At 42.6% G+C, this 14,327-nt stretch overlaps 1 protein-coding gene across 1 annotated transcript in view; it reads left to right on the top strand.

The window, feature by feature from the left end:
* Positions 1-1,553: 1,553 nt before the first annotated feature.
* The window catches only part of PPM1L (protein phosphatase, Mg2+/Mn2+ dependent 1L), a 333,027-nt gene continuing 320,253 nt past the window's right edge, over positions 1,554-14,327 (top strand). Inside the window, exon 1 of the mRNA XM_033202701.1 lies at positions 1,554-2,057. Within this exon, the coding sequence (XP_033058592.1) occupies positions 1,659-2,057 (399 nt within the window). The 5' untranslated portion in view covers positions 1,554-1,658. The remainder of the gene's footprint in view (positions 2,058-14,327) is intronic.

Here is a 14,327-nt window from a genome sequence, read left to right as displayed (position 1 = left end):
AGGGCGGCTACTCTCCGCTCATCCAGACTGCCGCCCCAAACTGAGCCTTCTTCCTGAGATGACCCAGGAGGTGGAGGGAGACCACCACTTCCGAGCTTCCAAGGGACCTTCAAACCTGAACCGCAGAGTCAGAGCCCTCGCCCCGTAGAAGAGTCAGGAGCGCCCCGAGGCCCCCATCGGAAGCTTCGTGCCTCCCCGTGGAAAGGTCGCGAGCAGGCAAGGCCTTCGTGGCCGCTGAGTCCCCTGCTCCAGGGGCGGCGGCCGCTCTCAGAAAGATCTGCCCTTCTCGTCCCTCCCAAGGTTATCGTCAGAGTGCACTTCCTTGGGGAAACAGAGGTCATTCTCTCGAGTCCCCCCTTTCTGCTGTTCTCGGGAGGAAGAAGGTCGCTAGACCCAGTCTAGCTCCCCGACTCTCGAGAGAGCTGGGAAGGCCTCTGTTGCGGAACGCCGAGACCGCGGCCAGCGGCCGGGTAGTCTCCCTATCGCTTTGCAAGCCGGGAGAAGTGGGTCCCTTCTCGCTTGCCTTATGCCTGGCGAAGAGGGGACCGCACTACCGTGCTGCCGCCGAAGGGGGGAATGCTCACGTGCAACTCTCGGCTTCCCAGTGAGCAGCAGTAGCTCCTGGAAAACCAACGCTAAGACTAGCAGGGTCAGTATTAGCTTGTCTTAGGAGCCGGCACAGGGGGAAGGAACAACCATTCGCAAGAGCTAGATAGCTGACCTCCCTCTTTTCTCCCCCTTGGCTGGCCTGGACCGCCCGGCGCTGCGAGCGCGCACCAGCGGCCGCGGAACTTGCTCAGCCTCTGACAGCTCGGTGGGCACACCTCCGGGTGCTGAGTCCCGACTCAAGGGGCGGGACGGGGCGGGGTGAGCGCGCGCGGGGCGGAGCGCGCGCGAGCCAGGACGCGAGGAGGGAGCGCGCGAGTGAAGCCGAGCCGAGCCGAGCCGAGCCGGGAGGTGCCTGGGGAGAGGCAGGCAGAGCCCAGCCGGCCGCCTGCGGCTCAGTACTGATCGTGCCGCGTCGCCGGGCTCTGCGTACCCCTGCCTCTGCCCAGGCATCCGCAAAACTTTTATTCTCTGGGGTCCCCGGGGGTGTGTGAAGGAATTGGAACGTTCGGCCATCTCCGCGCTCCCCTGCGGCGGCGACCGAGGGGACCTGCATCCCTTGTCCGCCGGGCTGTGGAGCCCTGCGCCTCACCTACTGATCGCTCCCGGGAGTCTCGAGGGGGCACCCCCGGAGGGACCGCGCGGGCGCTGGCACCCCTGAAGTCTCCCGCTCACCGCGGCAGACCAGCCCGGCGCAACTTTAACTTGATTCCTCTTGCCCAATCGGGGCACCCGCGGCTGCTGCTGCGGCGGCTGCTGCTACAGCTGCCGCTGCTGTCTCACAAAGGGGCTGAGGAGGGGAGGCGGCGCGGGCAGCAGGGACGGGCCTCCGGGCCGCCGAGGCGGGGAGACAAAAGGGAAGCTGCCTGTGCTCGCGCTGCCCGCTCGGAGCCGCCTGCTCGGCTGCCTTCGGCTGGGTTCCGCGAGCCTCGCCCCCACCCTCGGGCACTGCTCCACCTCCCTCCCGGCTGGCTGTCCCCGCAGTGCTCCCGGACCCGGCGAGCCTTCGGGGCGCGCGTCACTGGTGGTGGTTGAGGCTCTAGCGATAATAAATGATAGAGGATACAATGACTTTGCTGTCTCTGCTGGGTCGCATCATGCGCTACTTCTTACTGAGACCCGAGACGCTTTTCCTGCTGTGCATCAGCTTGGCTCTGTGGAGTTACTTCTTCCACACCGACGAGGTAAAGACCATCGTGAAGTCCAGCCGGGACGCTGTGAAAATGGTGAAGGGCAAGGTAGCCGAGATCATGCAGAACGATCGACTCGGGGGGCTTGATGTCCTGGAGGCCGAGTTTTCCAAGACCTGGGAGTTCAAGAGCCACAACGTGGCGGTGTACTCCATCCAGGGCCGGAGAGACCACATGGAGGACCGCTTCGAAGTTCTCACGGATCTGGCCAACAAGACGCACCCGTCCATTTTCGGGATCTTCGACGGGCACGGGGGAGAGGTAGGAGCTACCCGGGGCTTTGTATTTGTGTCTGTGTATATATCGTGTGCGTGTGTGCGTGCCTGTGTGTGTGTATAAACAGGACAGCGTGTGCGCAGCGGGAGAGGATCTGGGTGCGAGGGGCGTGGTGATGACACCATGGTACCTGGCTGGACAAATGCGGCTCAAGTTGCCAAAAGCACTGCTGGATCCAGACTTCTTGGGGCTGAGGGTCCACTTTAGGGAAAGGAGAGTCATCCACAGCATATTTGTTGCTACTTAATACGAGGTTCCCAAGGCTGGAACCCAGCAAACACTGTGCTAGCTTAGCAAGGAGAATTAATGGTATCTCCAGTGAACTTTGGTCCCAGACCCCGGTGCCCTTGTTCTAGGGTTTGAGTTGAACTAGGCACAGACAAGGAAGACAACTTCTTTTATGCTTCATTACGAAAAGAGACTATACCTGCAGAGCGAGCTCACTGAGGGTGAAGGAAGCTATGACTCCTTCCCATCGCCTTCACTCTAGGGGGGAATCCGAGGGGCTGCTCTGCGCTTCTTTCCAACTCTATCAACTTTACAAGTGCAATCGGGCCAATTGACAGGAGCGCCTCGCTGGCCGCTTGTTTTTACCAGGATCTCAGAGCAGGACCTAGATAGATGTCCCTGGCCTTTGCAGATGTGGCTATGCCCGCAAAGGAGGCGGTGCCTTGACCTCACCCTTGCGCCCTGGCGGGCTTGGGGGTGCAGAAGTCGCCCTGCTTCTAGATTCCTTTGTTTGTGGTTCATCTGGAAACAGGAGATAGCCAGAGGCCGGTTCAGTTCCCTCTCCCACATTTCAGCAGCACCCAGGTTGTGCACTGAGGCCCAGATTTCCTGGAGGTTAGGCAAGGGTTGGCTCTGATCCTTGCGCATTGGCCCAGGCAAAGTGAGAGGCAAATGTGGCTCTAGCGCCATGCTCCAAAGAACACTGGACCAATCACCCCATCTCTCTTTATTCTTACCCCCTTCCTGTTTTTGATTACACCCTTCCCCTGAACTCCCATACAAGTTTTTCCCCAACTTTCTTCTCTGCCCTCTGATCTCTGGGTAGGCTGTAGGGAACTGTAGGGACTGCCATTCTTTTTCAAGCATTTGCTTGTTCTTTGGCCTTTGTTTTGGGTAAACATTGAGAAAGCTTTCAACTGGATATCTTATCTGCATTCCTCACCCACCACTCTGCTAATCTTTTCATGCTACTGTGCCTACCTGCCTTGTAGAACCAACTTTGCCAAGAATGACAAACTTAGTAGGAAAACTCATTTGGTAGAACTGAAATCAGTTTTGGCCATTTTCCATCCACCCTAGCTTTTTTTATATTCTGTTTTTTTCAGAATGCAAGTTTCTCACTGGTTGTAAATTTGTAACCTCTTGGTAGTGACCCTCCCCTTGGTCACAGAGTAAGTGAAAGATGTAAAATTAATTGAGGGAAAAGAGGCTGTGTACATGGGCAAAAACATGCCTTAATGACAAAGTTGTCAGTATAATGGCAGATTTGTCTTCTTGGCTTGAAGTAGACTATCTGTATTTTCATTTTTTTGTGCCTAAATTCATTGAGGGTGAAGGAAGCTGTGATTCCTTCCTTTGTAAATCATTTAATAAGCTTATATTTATTATGTATTTTTATATTAAAATTGGTGGCTGGTAATAATCTGCTTCTGGTCTTAGAAAGCACAGTTTTAATTTTATTAAAGATTTGGTTGTAATAGTAATGTGGTGAAATTTTGGGTTGTGGTTGTCTGGGTGTGATGCATTGGCATAGTTTTAAGCCTTGGGTTAAAAAAGTGTAAGTGATTGGGCGATTTAAATTTTTTTTTTTCTTTTGAGTTGATACTGTAAAACCTGAAATGTGCAGACCAAAACACTTTTCAGGTTGAAAATTTTCTAGTGCTATCTTGTGGTAAAGATACCCTCCAGAAAAGGGACACGATAAATGCTTTCATTTTACTGAAAGTATTTTACACGTACATGGCTTGTCATTAAATTTTTTAACAACAAATGAAAAGATGATCATTGTTAGCCAAACCATGAAATACTTTTCTTTGTGCCTTACATTAAAAAGCATGCTGTTTGCAAAATAATTGATATTATCAGTACTCTTAAAAATAGAATACTTGTTCTGTTCACAATCTCTTACCGTATGTAGCCAGTTAGTTCATTTTGGCTTTGTTTTAGGGCAAAATAAGGGAAGTGCTACAAAAGGAGTTACTTAGTTGCTATTGGGAGTATAACGGTGACAGATAATATTAGATAATTCTCTCTTGCTTTTTCTTTATATATGATCATTCAAAATCCTACCATCGAATTCTTGTGTGTTGTTTAGCTCCTTTAACATTCACCAGAGGAGGGTGCCACTGTTTGATTTTAGTATAGATGATGTTAGCTCCTGTCACAAAAGAGGAAGCTTTTTCTGAACTTTCTATTATTTATGTATATTCTGTCTCTAGAATGGTACAGAAGATAAATGAGGAGTTTAATTTTAATTCTAATAACTCACACTAATAAGGTAGGCCATCAAAAACTAGGGCCCATCTATAATTGTAGTGCTCTTTAGATGCAGAGGAGACATTACCTTGTATATCCTTCTATATCCGTTTCATCTGTGTATATTAATTTCATCCCCCACCCTTTTTTTTTTCTTTTAAGCTGAGATGCTGATAGCTGGAGAAGTTGTGACCTTCCTAAGGCTATGTGGCTAGTTCAAGGCCTTCAGTTTGTTGATCTCCATGTGAAACCACTGGACAAATTGGCTTGAATATTTACCTAGATAGATGGTGCCCTGGGGATACAAGGGTGAATGAAATATAACCCCTATCCTCAAAAAGTTTCAGTCAAATGAAAGAGATAGACCTCTATACCAAAAATTATAGTCATGGTACACTTAGAGTGTTATGGTAGCACAGAGGAGGGACATTTAAATCAGATTGGGAGGTAGGAAGGCCCAGGAAAAAACACCTTGAAGATATTGTTTACTTCAAGATTAGAAACATAGGTTTTGACTTGTGATCTGGCTTTGAATCTGTGCTCTGCTTTATAGTAGCTGCAACATTGGACAAGTTGCTAAAACAACTTTATCTGGGAGTTTATTATCTAGAAAATAGGGATAATAATGTGTGTAAGGTGCATCTTCATCAGTTGTATTATACCCTGTCTAGAGAAGTACCTAATGGAGAGAAGGATATGGAAGAGGAAAGGCCAAGAAGACCAAGAAGTCTGCAGTGCTGGGGCAGCAATATTCAAGGGAGAGAGACTCTTCCTGTGCGAGCCATAGCTTTGATCACTATGAAGATGTATGTAGTGCAAGGATAATTTATTAGTTATCTCCCAAACTCTCTATATCTCAAGGTTCTAACTTTCAGTGGACTTCTGATTACTAATTCAGGATTTCAGTTATCCAGATATTTGAGAAAACTGTGTCGTGACTTCAGGTATAAATTTTCTTACAGTCAAAAGGAATATTCTCTATGATTAATTAGTAAGTTGGTATTCTGATTTGTACTTCAGCCTCTTATGATTTGGGTTACCATGAGGTAGTTCCTCTTGAGCATATTTAACTGTGGATTCTTTGGCAAAGATATGTCTCTGGACTTTTTATGCTGAGGACCAGACTCTGTAGGGCTGTGTCTTCTTCTAGGTGGATGAGATTTTAAAGAGCCTTATCTCAGTGGTCCTACAGACCAGCTTCCTCCCTTGATTCTAACCATGATACTGTGTGTGGATGGTTCACTGTGTGTGTATGTGTCTAAAGGTATGGCAGTGATTGTTTTCTTATATAACAAGATCAAAACAACAAAAAGGTAAAAAGGAGTTCGTTATATAAGTTGATGTAGAAAGATTATTTTAAGATAAAAATGATTTTTATCTAGGAAAGTCATTGTTTTTGTGCTTACTTGTAATTTTTATCTACAGGCAAAAGGTGTTTTGTTGTTGTTGTTGTTGATTTCTAGTTTTTTAATACTATCTAGAAGAAATATCACTAAATCCTTTGGCACCTCTATTAATGTTCATGGGTGAAGCCTAGCTAGAAGAATAGATTGTTATGTGCTCCATATGTTCATGAGCATTACTTTATTAAAGATCTTATGTATCTTGACAATTGACACACAGCTTGGCCAGTGGTTAAAGCCTAGAGTTCTACATTTTGCATGAGGGAGAAGCCGTACTTCAGGCACTTGCCAGGGACTGCAGTCTTGAGGCTCAGCACTTCTCAGAAGCTCAGAAAATAAACTGCTTATGGAGGGTTGCCTGAAGAATATATATATATAGTCTGATTCTTTGGATCAGTGGTTCTTAACTTTTCTTGAGTCATGCTGCTCTTTGAGAATGTTATGAAACTACAGACATATTCCCCAGAAAAAAGTACATGCATATCAAATTTTCTTTGTAGTTTCGGAGACAAGTGGATACATGAAGCCTCTGGATTTCAGGTTAGTCTAGATAGAATAAAATCTGGTTTTGATACGTCTAGATCTGCAAGGAACTGTGTATCTGAACCCCTTGCTTGGCCTTCCTGCTTTCCTCTCCATCATTTGCTTTTATTGAATTGTTTGCTGTCATTTGCCTATGAGGGTTGTTTGGAGGAATAGTCTCCTCAGCTCTGAGAAATCAACTGCAAGAATGTTGTTGAGAAAATCGTTTGTTATATAGTATCATTTTAATGAGGACTGAGGGAGAAACATTACTCTATTACCTATTTATCTTTTTTTTTTTTTTTTTGAGACAGAGTCTCGCTTTGTCGCCCGGGCCGGAGTGCAGTGGCCGGATCTCAGCTCACTGCAAGCTCCGCCTCCCGGGTTTACCCCATTCTCCTGCCTCAGCTTCCGGAGTAGCTGGGACTACAGGCGCCCGCCACCACGCCCGGCTAGTTTTTTGTATTTTTAGTAGAGACGGGGTTTCACAGTGTTAGCCAGGATGGTCTCGATCTCCTGACCTCGTGATCCGCCCGTCTCGGCCTCCAAAGTGCTGGGATTACAGGCTTGAGCTACCGTGCCCGGCCACCTATTTATCTTAAGGAGGCTGAATTATGTAACTGGGCCATCCTGGGTTTGTTGGCTGCTACAAGTATTAAGAGCCAAACCTCTGACCTACCTCTGGCAAATGTGCAGACTTTTAGGGAATACATTCATCTGGTACATGAACCTCACTCCTAGGAAAGCTTATCTTTCCTATACTCAATTTTCCTTTATCCCATTTGTATTAGCCTATTTTCACACTGCTGATAAAGACATACCTGAGGCTGGGCAATTTACAAAAGAAAGAGGTTTAATGGACTTATGGTTCCACGTGGCTGGGGAAGCTTCAGAGTCATGGTGGAAGGTGAAAGGCGACGTGTCTCACATGGTGGCAGACAGGAGAAGAAGAAGGCTTGTGGAGGGAAACTTCCCCTTATATAATCATCAGATCTGTGAGACTTATTCACTATCATGAGAACAGTGTGGAAAAGACCTGCCCGCATGTTTCAAATTACCTCTTACCCGGTCCCTCCCACAGCACGTGTGAATTCAAGATGAGATTTCGATGGCGACACAGCCAAACCATATCACCATTTTTCTCTTCTCTTAGATATGTCATTTTAGCTTGTATTATATGTATTTATGTAAGTTTCATTAGATCCTTCTGAAATAAGATACACGTCTGAATAAATAAATTATGAGTGGCACAGTGAATGATCTGCTTTTCAGACATTATAGCTGCTATTAGTAAATGTTCGACTTTCACATTATGATATACAAGAGGCCTAGGGATTTTGTGTGGATAAGTGCCTTATGATTTAAGAGAAGATTCTGATTATTTTGGTTTAATATGGCACATTAAAGTTTCTGCAAAAAAATTTTTTTTTTCAATGAAACTCTCTTTCCTATGCCTGTGTTTGAAGACCTTTTTGTATGGGAATGTAGGAACCTGACTGCTGACCTTGCTGCGTCTTCTGAGCAGGTTGTTAAGAAATTCGGTTCAATTAAGCCAACATTTTCTGTATAGTCTGGCACCTGTGAAAAGCAGTGTTATGCTCTGTGTGATGTCTAAAAATGACTTGGTGCATTCTGTACCCTCAGGGAGCTTTCTGTCTACTTGGAGAGATGAGCATTTTTAAAAAAAATAGCAGAGTTACAAGATGCCTGCCACCTAGAAGTGTTTGATGGCTTGACTGAAGGAGCTTGGGGAATTTTGGATAATTTTGAAGAGGAACTGACATTTAATTGTGTCCTAGCATTTCTGTAGACAGCGATTGGGTGGAGGAAGGAGGGGAAGATGACATTAGAGGTTGAGGAAAAAATATGGAAATGGTACAGAGGAAATACAATGCAGGTACCATTGGAAGAAGGCAGGTAGTCTTATTTGTCAGGAGTAGGCTTTCCCCAATGGTAATCATTCTAGAAGCTCATTCATTATTTTTTTCCATATTCAAGTACCCTTTGTGTTTTGATATACTTAACATTATTTTTAAATTAACTTTTTTAATGTTAAGTATATTTATTTGAAAAAGAAACTTCATATCAGCACTGGAAGTGGAAAAATCCATGAAATGAAATTCTTGGCCTTTAACCTGCTGAGATGCTGTCTCCATCTTGATGGGGTAGAATGATTCTAAAAAGATTTATCTCCTAGTCTCTGGTTGTCTCTAGAGTTCCTCTATCCTCCTCTCCTTGCTTTTTTATGAGGAGAAAAGGTGGCTTTTAAAATTTAATTGCCAGCCATAATTTGAAGCAAGGCAGCCTGCTTGGTCCCTTTGCAGGGAGAGAGCACTTCCAGTGATGCTACTTTGTGAGGAGCTCTGGTTTGGAGGATCCCTTTCCACTGTGACTCATGTGACAGAAGTTTTTATTTGTATCATGCCTCCATGGGTAACACAGAGTTATGGGGAGTGTTCCAGCATAAATTCCATCCTCATTTTTAATACAGGTAAATGGGAAGAGATTATAGGGATAAAACTGATGTTTTTCTAGCTAGTTTAAAAAAATAAATAATTCACAACTAAGGTACTTGAACCATTATGGATAACAAATTGCTTGTGACATAACTTATAATGACAAAAATATACCAGTATGCTAGGTCCCCCTGTTGAAGAGCCATGGCCTGGGGTTTGGGATACACACAGGTGAGGAGAGTGGGAGATGCTGCTGGAACTACTGTTAGCACTATTATTGAAGCCGTGCCGAGGAGCCTGGGCCATGTTCTGTATATATTGGAGAGCTACTGTATAGGAATGGCATAAAATCCATGCTTTAGTAATCCTGCTCCTCTAAACTATATGGAGGATTGATGTGAACTAACAAGAAAGAAGTATGAGGGGAGAGGGTCAATTGGGAAGCTTGAGACAGAGCTGTGAAGGTGAAACCCAGGAATGTGGGCCATTGTTGAAAGAGAGGGAGAGGATGTGATGGGAGTGGATAACTCTTGAGGTGGTAAGACTGATGTCAGGGTTTCCATAGCTTTTGTTACCATTTTAGTAATTCTACTTAATGAATGTTAAAATAAATCTATAGCAAGTCAAATATATTTTAAAGTAAACTAATTTTAAAATTATAAAAATAATATGACTCCATGATAGATATTATAGAAAACAAGAAACATTCCTTCAAATCTTATTACCCTGTCACTTCTACTGTTATATTTTTGGTGTATTGCTTGCTGGTCTTTTTGTTTGTTTGTTTCTTTTTTGGTGGGGGGCTGGACAGGATCTGGCTTTGTCGCTGAGGCTGGATTGCAGTAGCATGATCATAGCTTACTGCAGCCACAAACTCCTGGACTCACATGATCCTCCTGCCTCAGCCTCCTGAATAGCTGGGACTATAGGCATGTGCCACTGTGCCCAGCTTCACCTTTTTTAAAACAGTATGCATTTTAAATATAATTTTACGTAATTATAAAAATATACATATGTAGATTTAAATCTTGTTGTTTTTCTTTGTATAATTCCATAAACATACTGTCATTTTGCCCTATAATGCTTTATATTTGATTTGTTTTTTTATTTATTTTAATTCTGTCTCTCTCTCTTTTTTCTTTTTTTTAAGACGGTGTCTCGTTCTGTCCCATGCTGGAGTGCAATGGTGCGATCTAGGCTCACTGTAACCTCCGTCTTCTGGGTTCAAGTGATTCTCCTGTCTTAGCCTCCCAAGTAGCTGGGACTGCAGGCACCCACCACCACGCCCAGCTAATTTTTGTATTTTTTAATAGAGACAGGGTTTCACCATGTTGGCCAAGCTGGTCATGAACTCCTGACCTCAGGCAATCTGCCCGCCTCGGCCTCCCAAAGTGCTGGGATTACAGGCATGTGCCACCGCGCCCTGCCTGTTTTAATTCTTTACATTTATATTTTGAATATGTTTTTTAGTGATAGAGCAATGTTTTATTGAGTAGATATCTGAGAAATTACTCAACTGCTTCCTTATTGGTATACACTTAGGCTTCTCTAACTTCTTACCGTTGTAAATACCATTGTAATAAATCTTTTTGTGCTTCTACTGTAGTTTGGATTATTTCTCTAGGGTGGGTTTCCAGAAGTGGGATTTCTGGATCAAAGGAGTAAAGGAGAAGCCACCATTATTGATGGTAATAATAATTGCTGACATTTATTGAGTATGTATAATATGCCAGGCAGTATTTATAACTTTATATATGTTATCTAATTTTAATTCTGATAAGAGTTTATGAGGTAGGTACTATATTATCCCCCATTTTGTAGGTGTAGAAATTAAGGCACTGAGAGGTTAAGTAATTTGCCCATGGTCTCTCACAGCTTGTGGGTGGTGAAACTAGGGTTTGAAACTGCTATTCAGACTTAAGAGCTCCCTGCCTCCAAAGCCTGTACCATCAGTTTTTGGTTGACGCCCTACAGAGCTCCTGATTTGGTCAATGAACTGCTGATAACATTGTTATGTGGACACTGCCTAGTCTTTTCGATTTGCTTAGTGGGACTTTGGTTTTCTCATATGACTGTGACAGGTGGTGGTGTTTTTGAAAACCCTATGCTGCTAACCTTGGTAGGTTGATCTTGTAATTACCTAGAAAAGTCCTGTAGTTAAAAAAGATTGGGGTCAGAAGTCAGAGCAGATGATGCTTCACATTCAAACATCTGTTCTCATCTACCCTGCTTCTTTGCTGGCAGAATCTCTATCCCACTACAGAAAATCTGCAGTATTTTTGCCTGTTGGCTCATGAAAGGCTTTCATAGAAATTATAATGGTATTAGCATAACTAGTCACAATAAACAAAAATGATTTATGTTTTATTTTACTTCAAAGTACCAAAGGCTTGACTTTAGGATCAATATGTAGGAGTGTGGATGTGTTTGCATAATTTTTCTTTATATTCAAGCTTTGACTTTTTTTTCTTTTTCAGGATCAAAACAGCTTCCTATTACATATATTGTTAATTTTAAACAGCAAATATCATTTTCTCATTTGTTTATAATACTGAGTTGGTTTGTTTAGTTTGAGTGGATGCTAATTCTGTGTTTTCATTCTAGAAGGCTACTTAATACATTATTTTCTTAGCCAAACTTAAGTCAAGCCAAGCTTTAGTTATAGCTAGTTATAATCTATTTTTAATAGAAATCTTCAAAGTTTAAACAAAAGAAGCCATCCTTTTCAAAATAGTTAATGTAATGATAATCCCTTTTATAGCTTTGTTTTGTAATTTTAGGCCCTCCTTTGAAAAGTACAGAGCATTTTTATTAATATTTATGTAGGTAAAAATCATGCATATTGATAAACTAATATATTTTCAATAAAGTTGAAGTCTATGCTATGAAAAACTGCTTAAAAAGTGAAGATAATGTGATATGGTCTGAGTCTAGGTCCCCACCGAAATCTCACCTTGTATTGTAATTTCCATGTGTTGAGGGAGGGACCTAGTAGGAGGTGAAGAGGGGGTTGGGGGGATTAGATCATTAGATATGGGGATTAGATCATTAGATCATTAGACCCCCTTGCTGTTCTCATGATAGTGTTCTCAAGAGATCTGATGGTTTTATGAGAGGCGTTTCCCCTCTTTGCACTTCTCATTCTCGCTCCTGCCACTCTGTGAAGAGGTAATTTCCACCATGATTGTAAGTTTCCTGAGGCCTCCCCAGTCATGTGGAACTGTGAGTCCATTAAGTCTTTTTTCTTTATAAATTACCCAGTCTCAGGTATTTCTTCATAGCAGCGTTAGAATGGACTAATACAAAATGATATTTTACTTCTGAAATAAAAGAAGCTACAAGCCTTGATCACTTGATCTCTCTGGAGTTTTTTTTTTTTTTCCCTTCTCTTTTTCTGTTTCTTGAGAATAGGGCCTAATTTAATGGAACCTTAGCTGCTTCCGACTTTTCTGGAATTAAGGAGGGGCTTGATACTTGAGTCTGTTAAGATTGAGACTTAACCTACTTTCTTCCATTCCTAGAAGACAAAAGAGTTCCTGTCTGCCACTGGGCGTGAGGCTCCTGAAGGCAAGTTTGGGGCCACTGCATATCATAGTGCAAGATGTACACTGTATAGTGCTACTAGGTGGAGAGACATTATTTTCTAATGTGTGCAGAACTGTCTGCTCCACAAGCTAGACATCTGTGGGTCTACAATAACTTGGAAACTTTTCTAGTTTGTACAGAAGCTAAAGGCACCATAGCAGTAGGCTGTATTTCTGAGACTCACAGACTTTTTGCCATACCATTAGTGCCCTCCATGTCCTGCTCTTGTATGAGCAGTTAACAGATGATGATCTTTGTGTCTTAGTTTCTTTTTCTTTTCTTTCTTTTTTTTTTTTTTTTTGTTCTAGGGTCTCACTCTGTCACCTAGGCTGGAGTGCAGTTGCACTATCTCAGTTCACTGCAAACTCCACCTCCCAGGCTCAAGTGATCCTCCCACCTCAGCCTCCCAAGTAGCTGGGACTACAGGTGCATGCCACCAAGCCTGGCTGATTTTTTGTATTTTTGGTAGAGATGAGGTTTTGCCATGTTACCCAGGCTGATCTTGAACTCCTGAGCTCAGATGATCCACCCGCCTTGGCTTCCCAAAGTGCTGGGATTACAGGTGTGAGCCACTGCGCCCAGCCTGTGTGTCTTAGTTTCTAAATCAAAGACCAGTTGTCTATTGCATGTCAGTAAACCTTGTGACTTCTCTGGAGTAGTAAACACTTATTTGCATTTGCTTTTCAACATTAATATTTCAAATTTTGGTCATTATAAATGTGAGTGGTGATTTAATGCTCTGTAGCAGTAAATCTTAAATATTTCAAATTGTATTTTTAAGAAGAGGGTTTATATTCAGCACTACTCTTGAACAGCAGAGTTTTTCATCTAAAATATGGTATAAAAATTTATTCTCTTAGTTATGAGATTGCAATGGGGCAGAAACTGTTTTATTCTGATAAGTGTATACAATTTCTTTTTAATCTAGTAAGTGCTTTCATTTATCATTTTTAATTAAATGAAATAATTTTCAGTTAAATTAGTCACTGGATATTTTCTGGCCAAATAAGTCTCTTAATGACACTGTCAGGATTTTATGGAAATTGAGACATAGTAGGATCTTTGATCAGAGTGTTTATCTTTTTGCTCCATAAATAATGAAGTGCATTTTCTATAACAGCTGGTTTACGTAGTTATATGATAGATATGTTCCAGAGTTTGAGATTAAGAAGTTTTTACTTCTGTTTTATTTTAGCACTTAGATGTTTTTCTAAATTTGTCTTTCTGAGTTTTCTCTCTAGATAGGTCTGGCAGGGATTTTTGAATTGTCATGTAATCCAAATATAGTGCCTAAGGCTTCACAGCTACATGAAATATCTATTTTTAAAGACTTTCATCAAGGAGATTCCACATTTTCCCTGGAGAATTTTTTTCACTATAATCCTTTCTCTTAAGAAATTCATCTCAATATGTGAACTAGGTCCCTCTGGTTTAAGACTATTTCTTCTAGTCTGGCTTCATCAGAGAGAGATAAATAAAGATTAGATTGTTACCATTTTAAAAGTGGTAAAACTATGATATTAATAATTTTTTATCTTCCCCTCAAATTAAATATTAACATTAAATTTATGTGAGAAGTACTCATCTCAAAAAGAGGGAAATTCAATGTAATTTCTACCAAAGACAGAATAGTTTCTAGATAATCAGTAGTGGCTTCTGTTTGTAAAGAGCTAGTCTGGCAGTAAGGAAATGTCTTCTTACAGATTGGTTAGTTTTGTCTATCATAAGTCTCTGTTGTCAGAGACTTATGCTACAGGTGGAGTGGGTTCTTGCTGGCCACCTAGATGGTACATTATTGGGAAGTT

This window comes from Trachypithecus francoisi, unplaced genomic scaffold, assembly GCF_009764315.1.
Source record: "Trachypithecus francoisi isolate TF-2019V2 unplaced genomic scaffold, Tfra_2.0 Lachesis_group0, whole genome shotgun sequence".
NCBI lineage: Eukaryota > Metazoa > Chordata > Mammalia > Primates > Cercopithecidae > Trachypithecus > Trachypithecus francoisi.
This window is presented reverse-complemented; position numbering and strand designations above follow the sequence as displayed.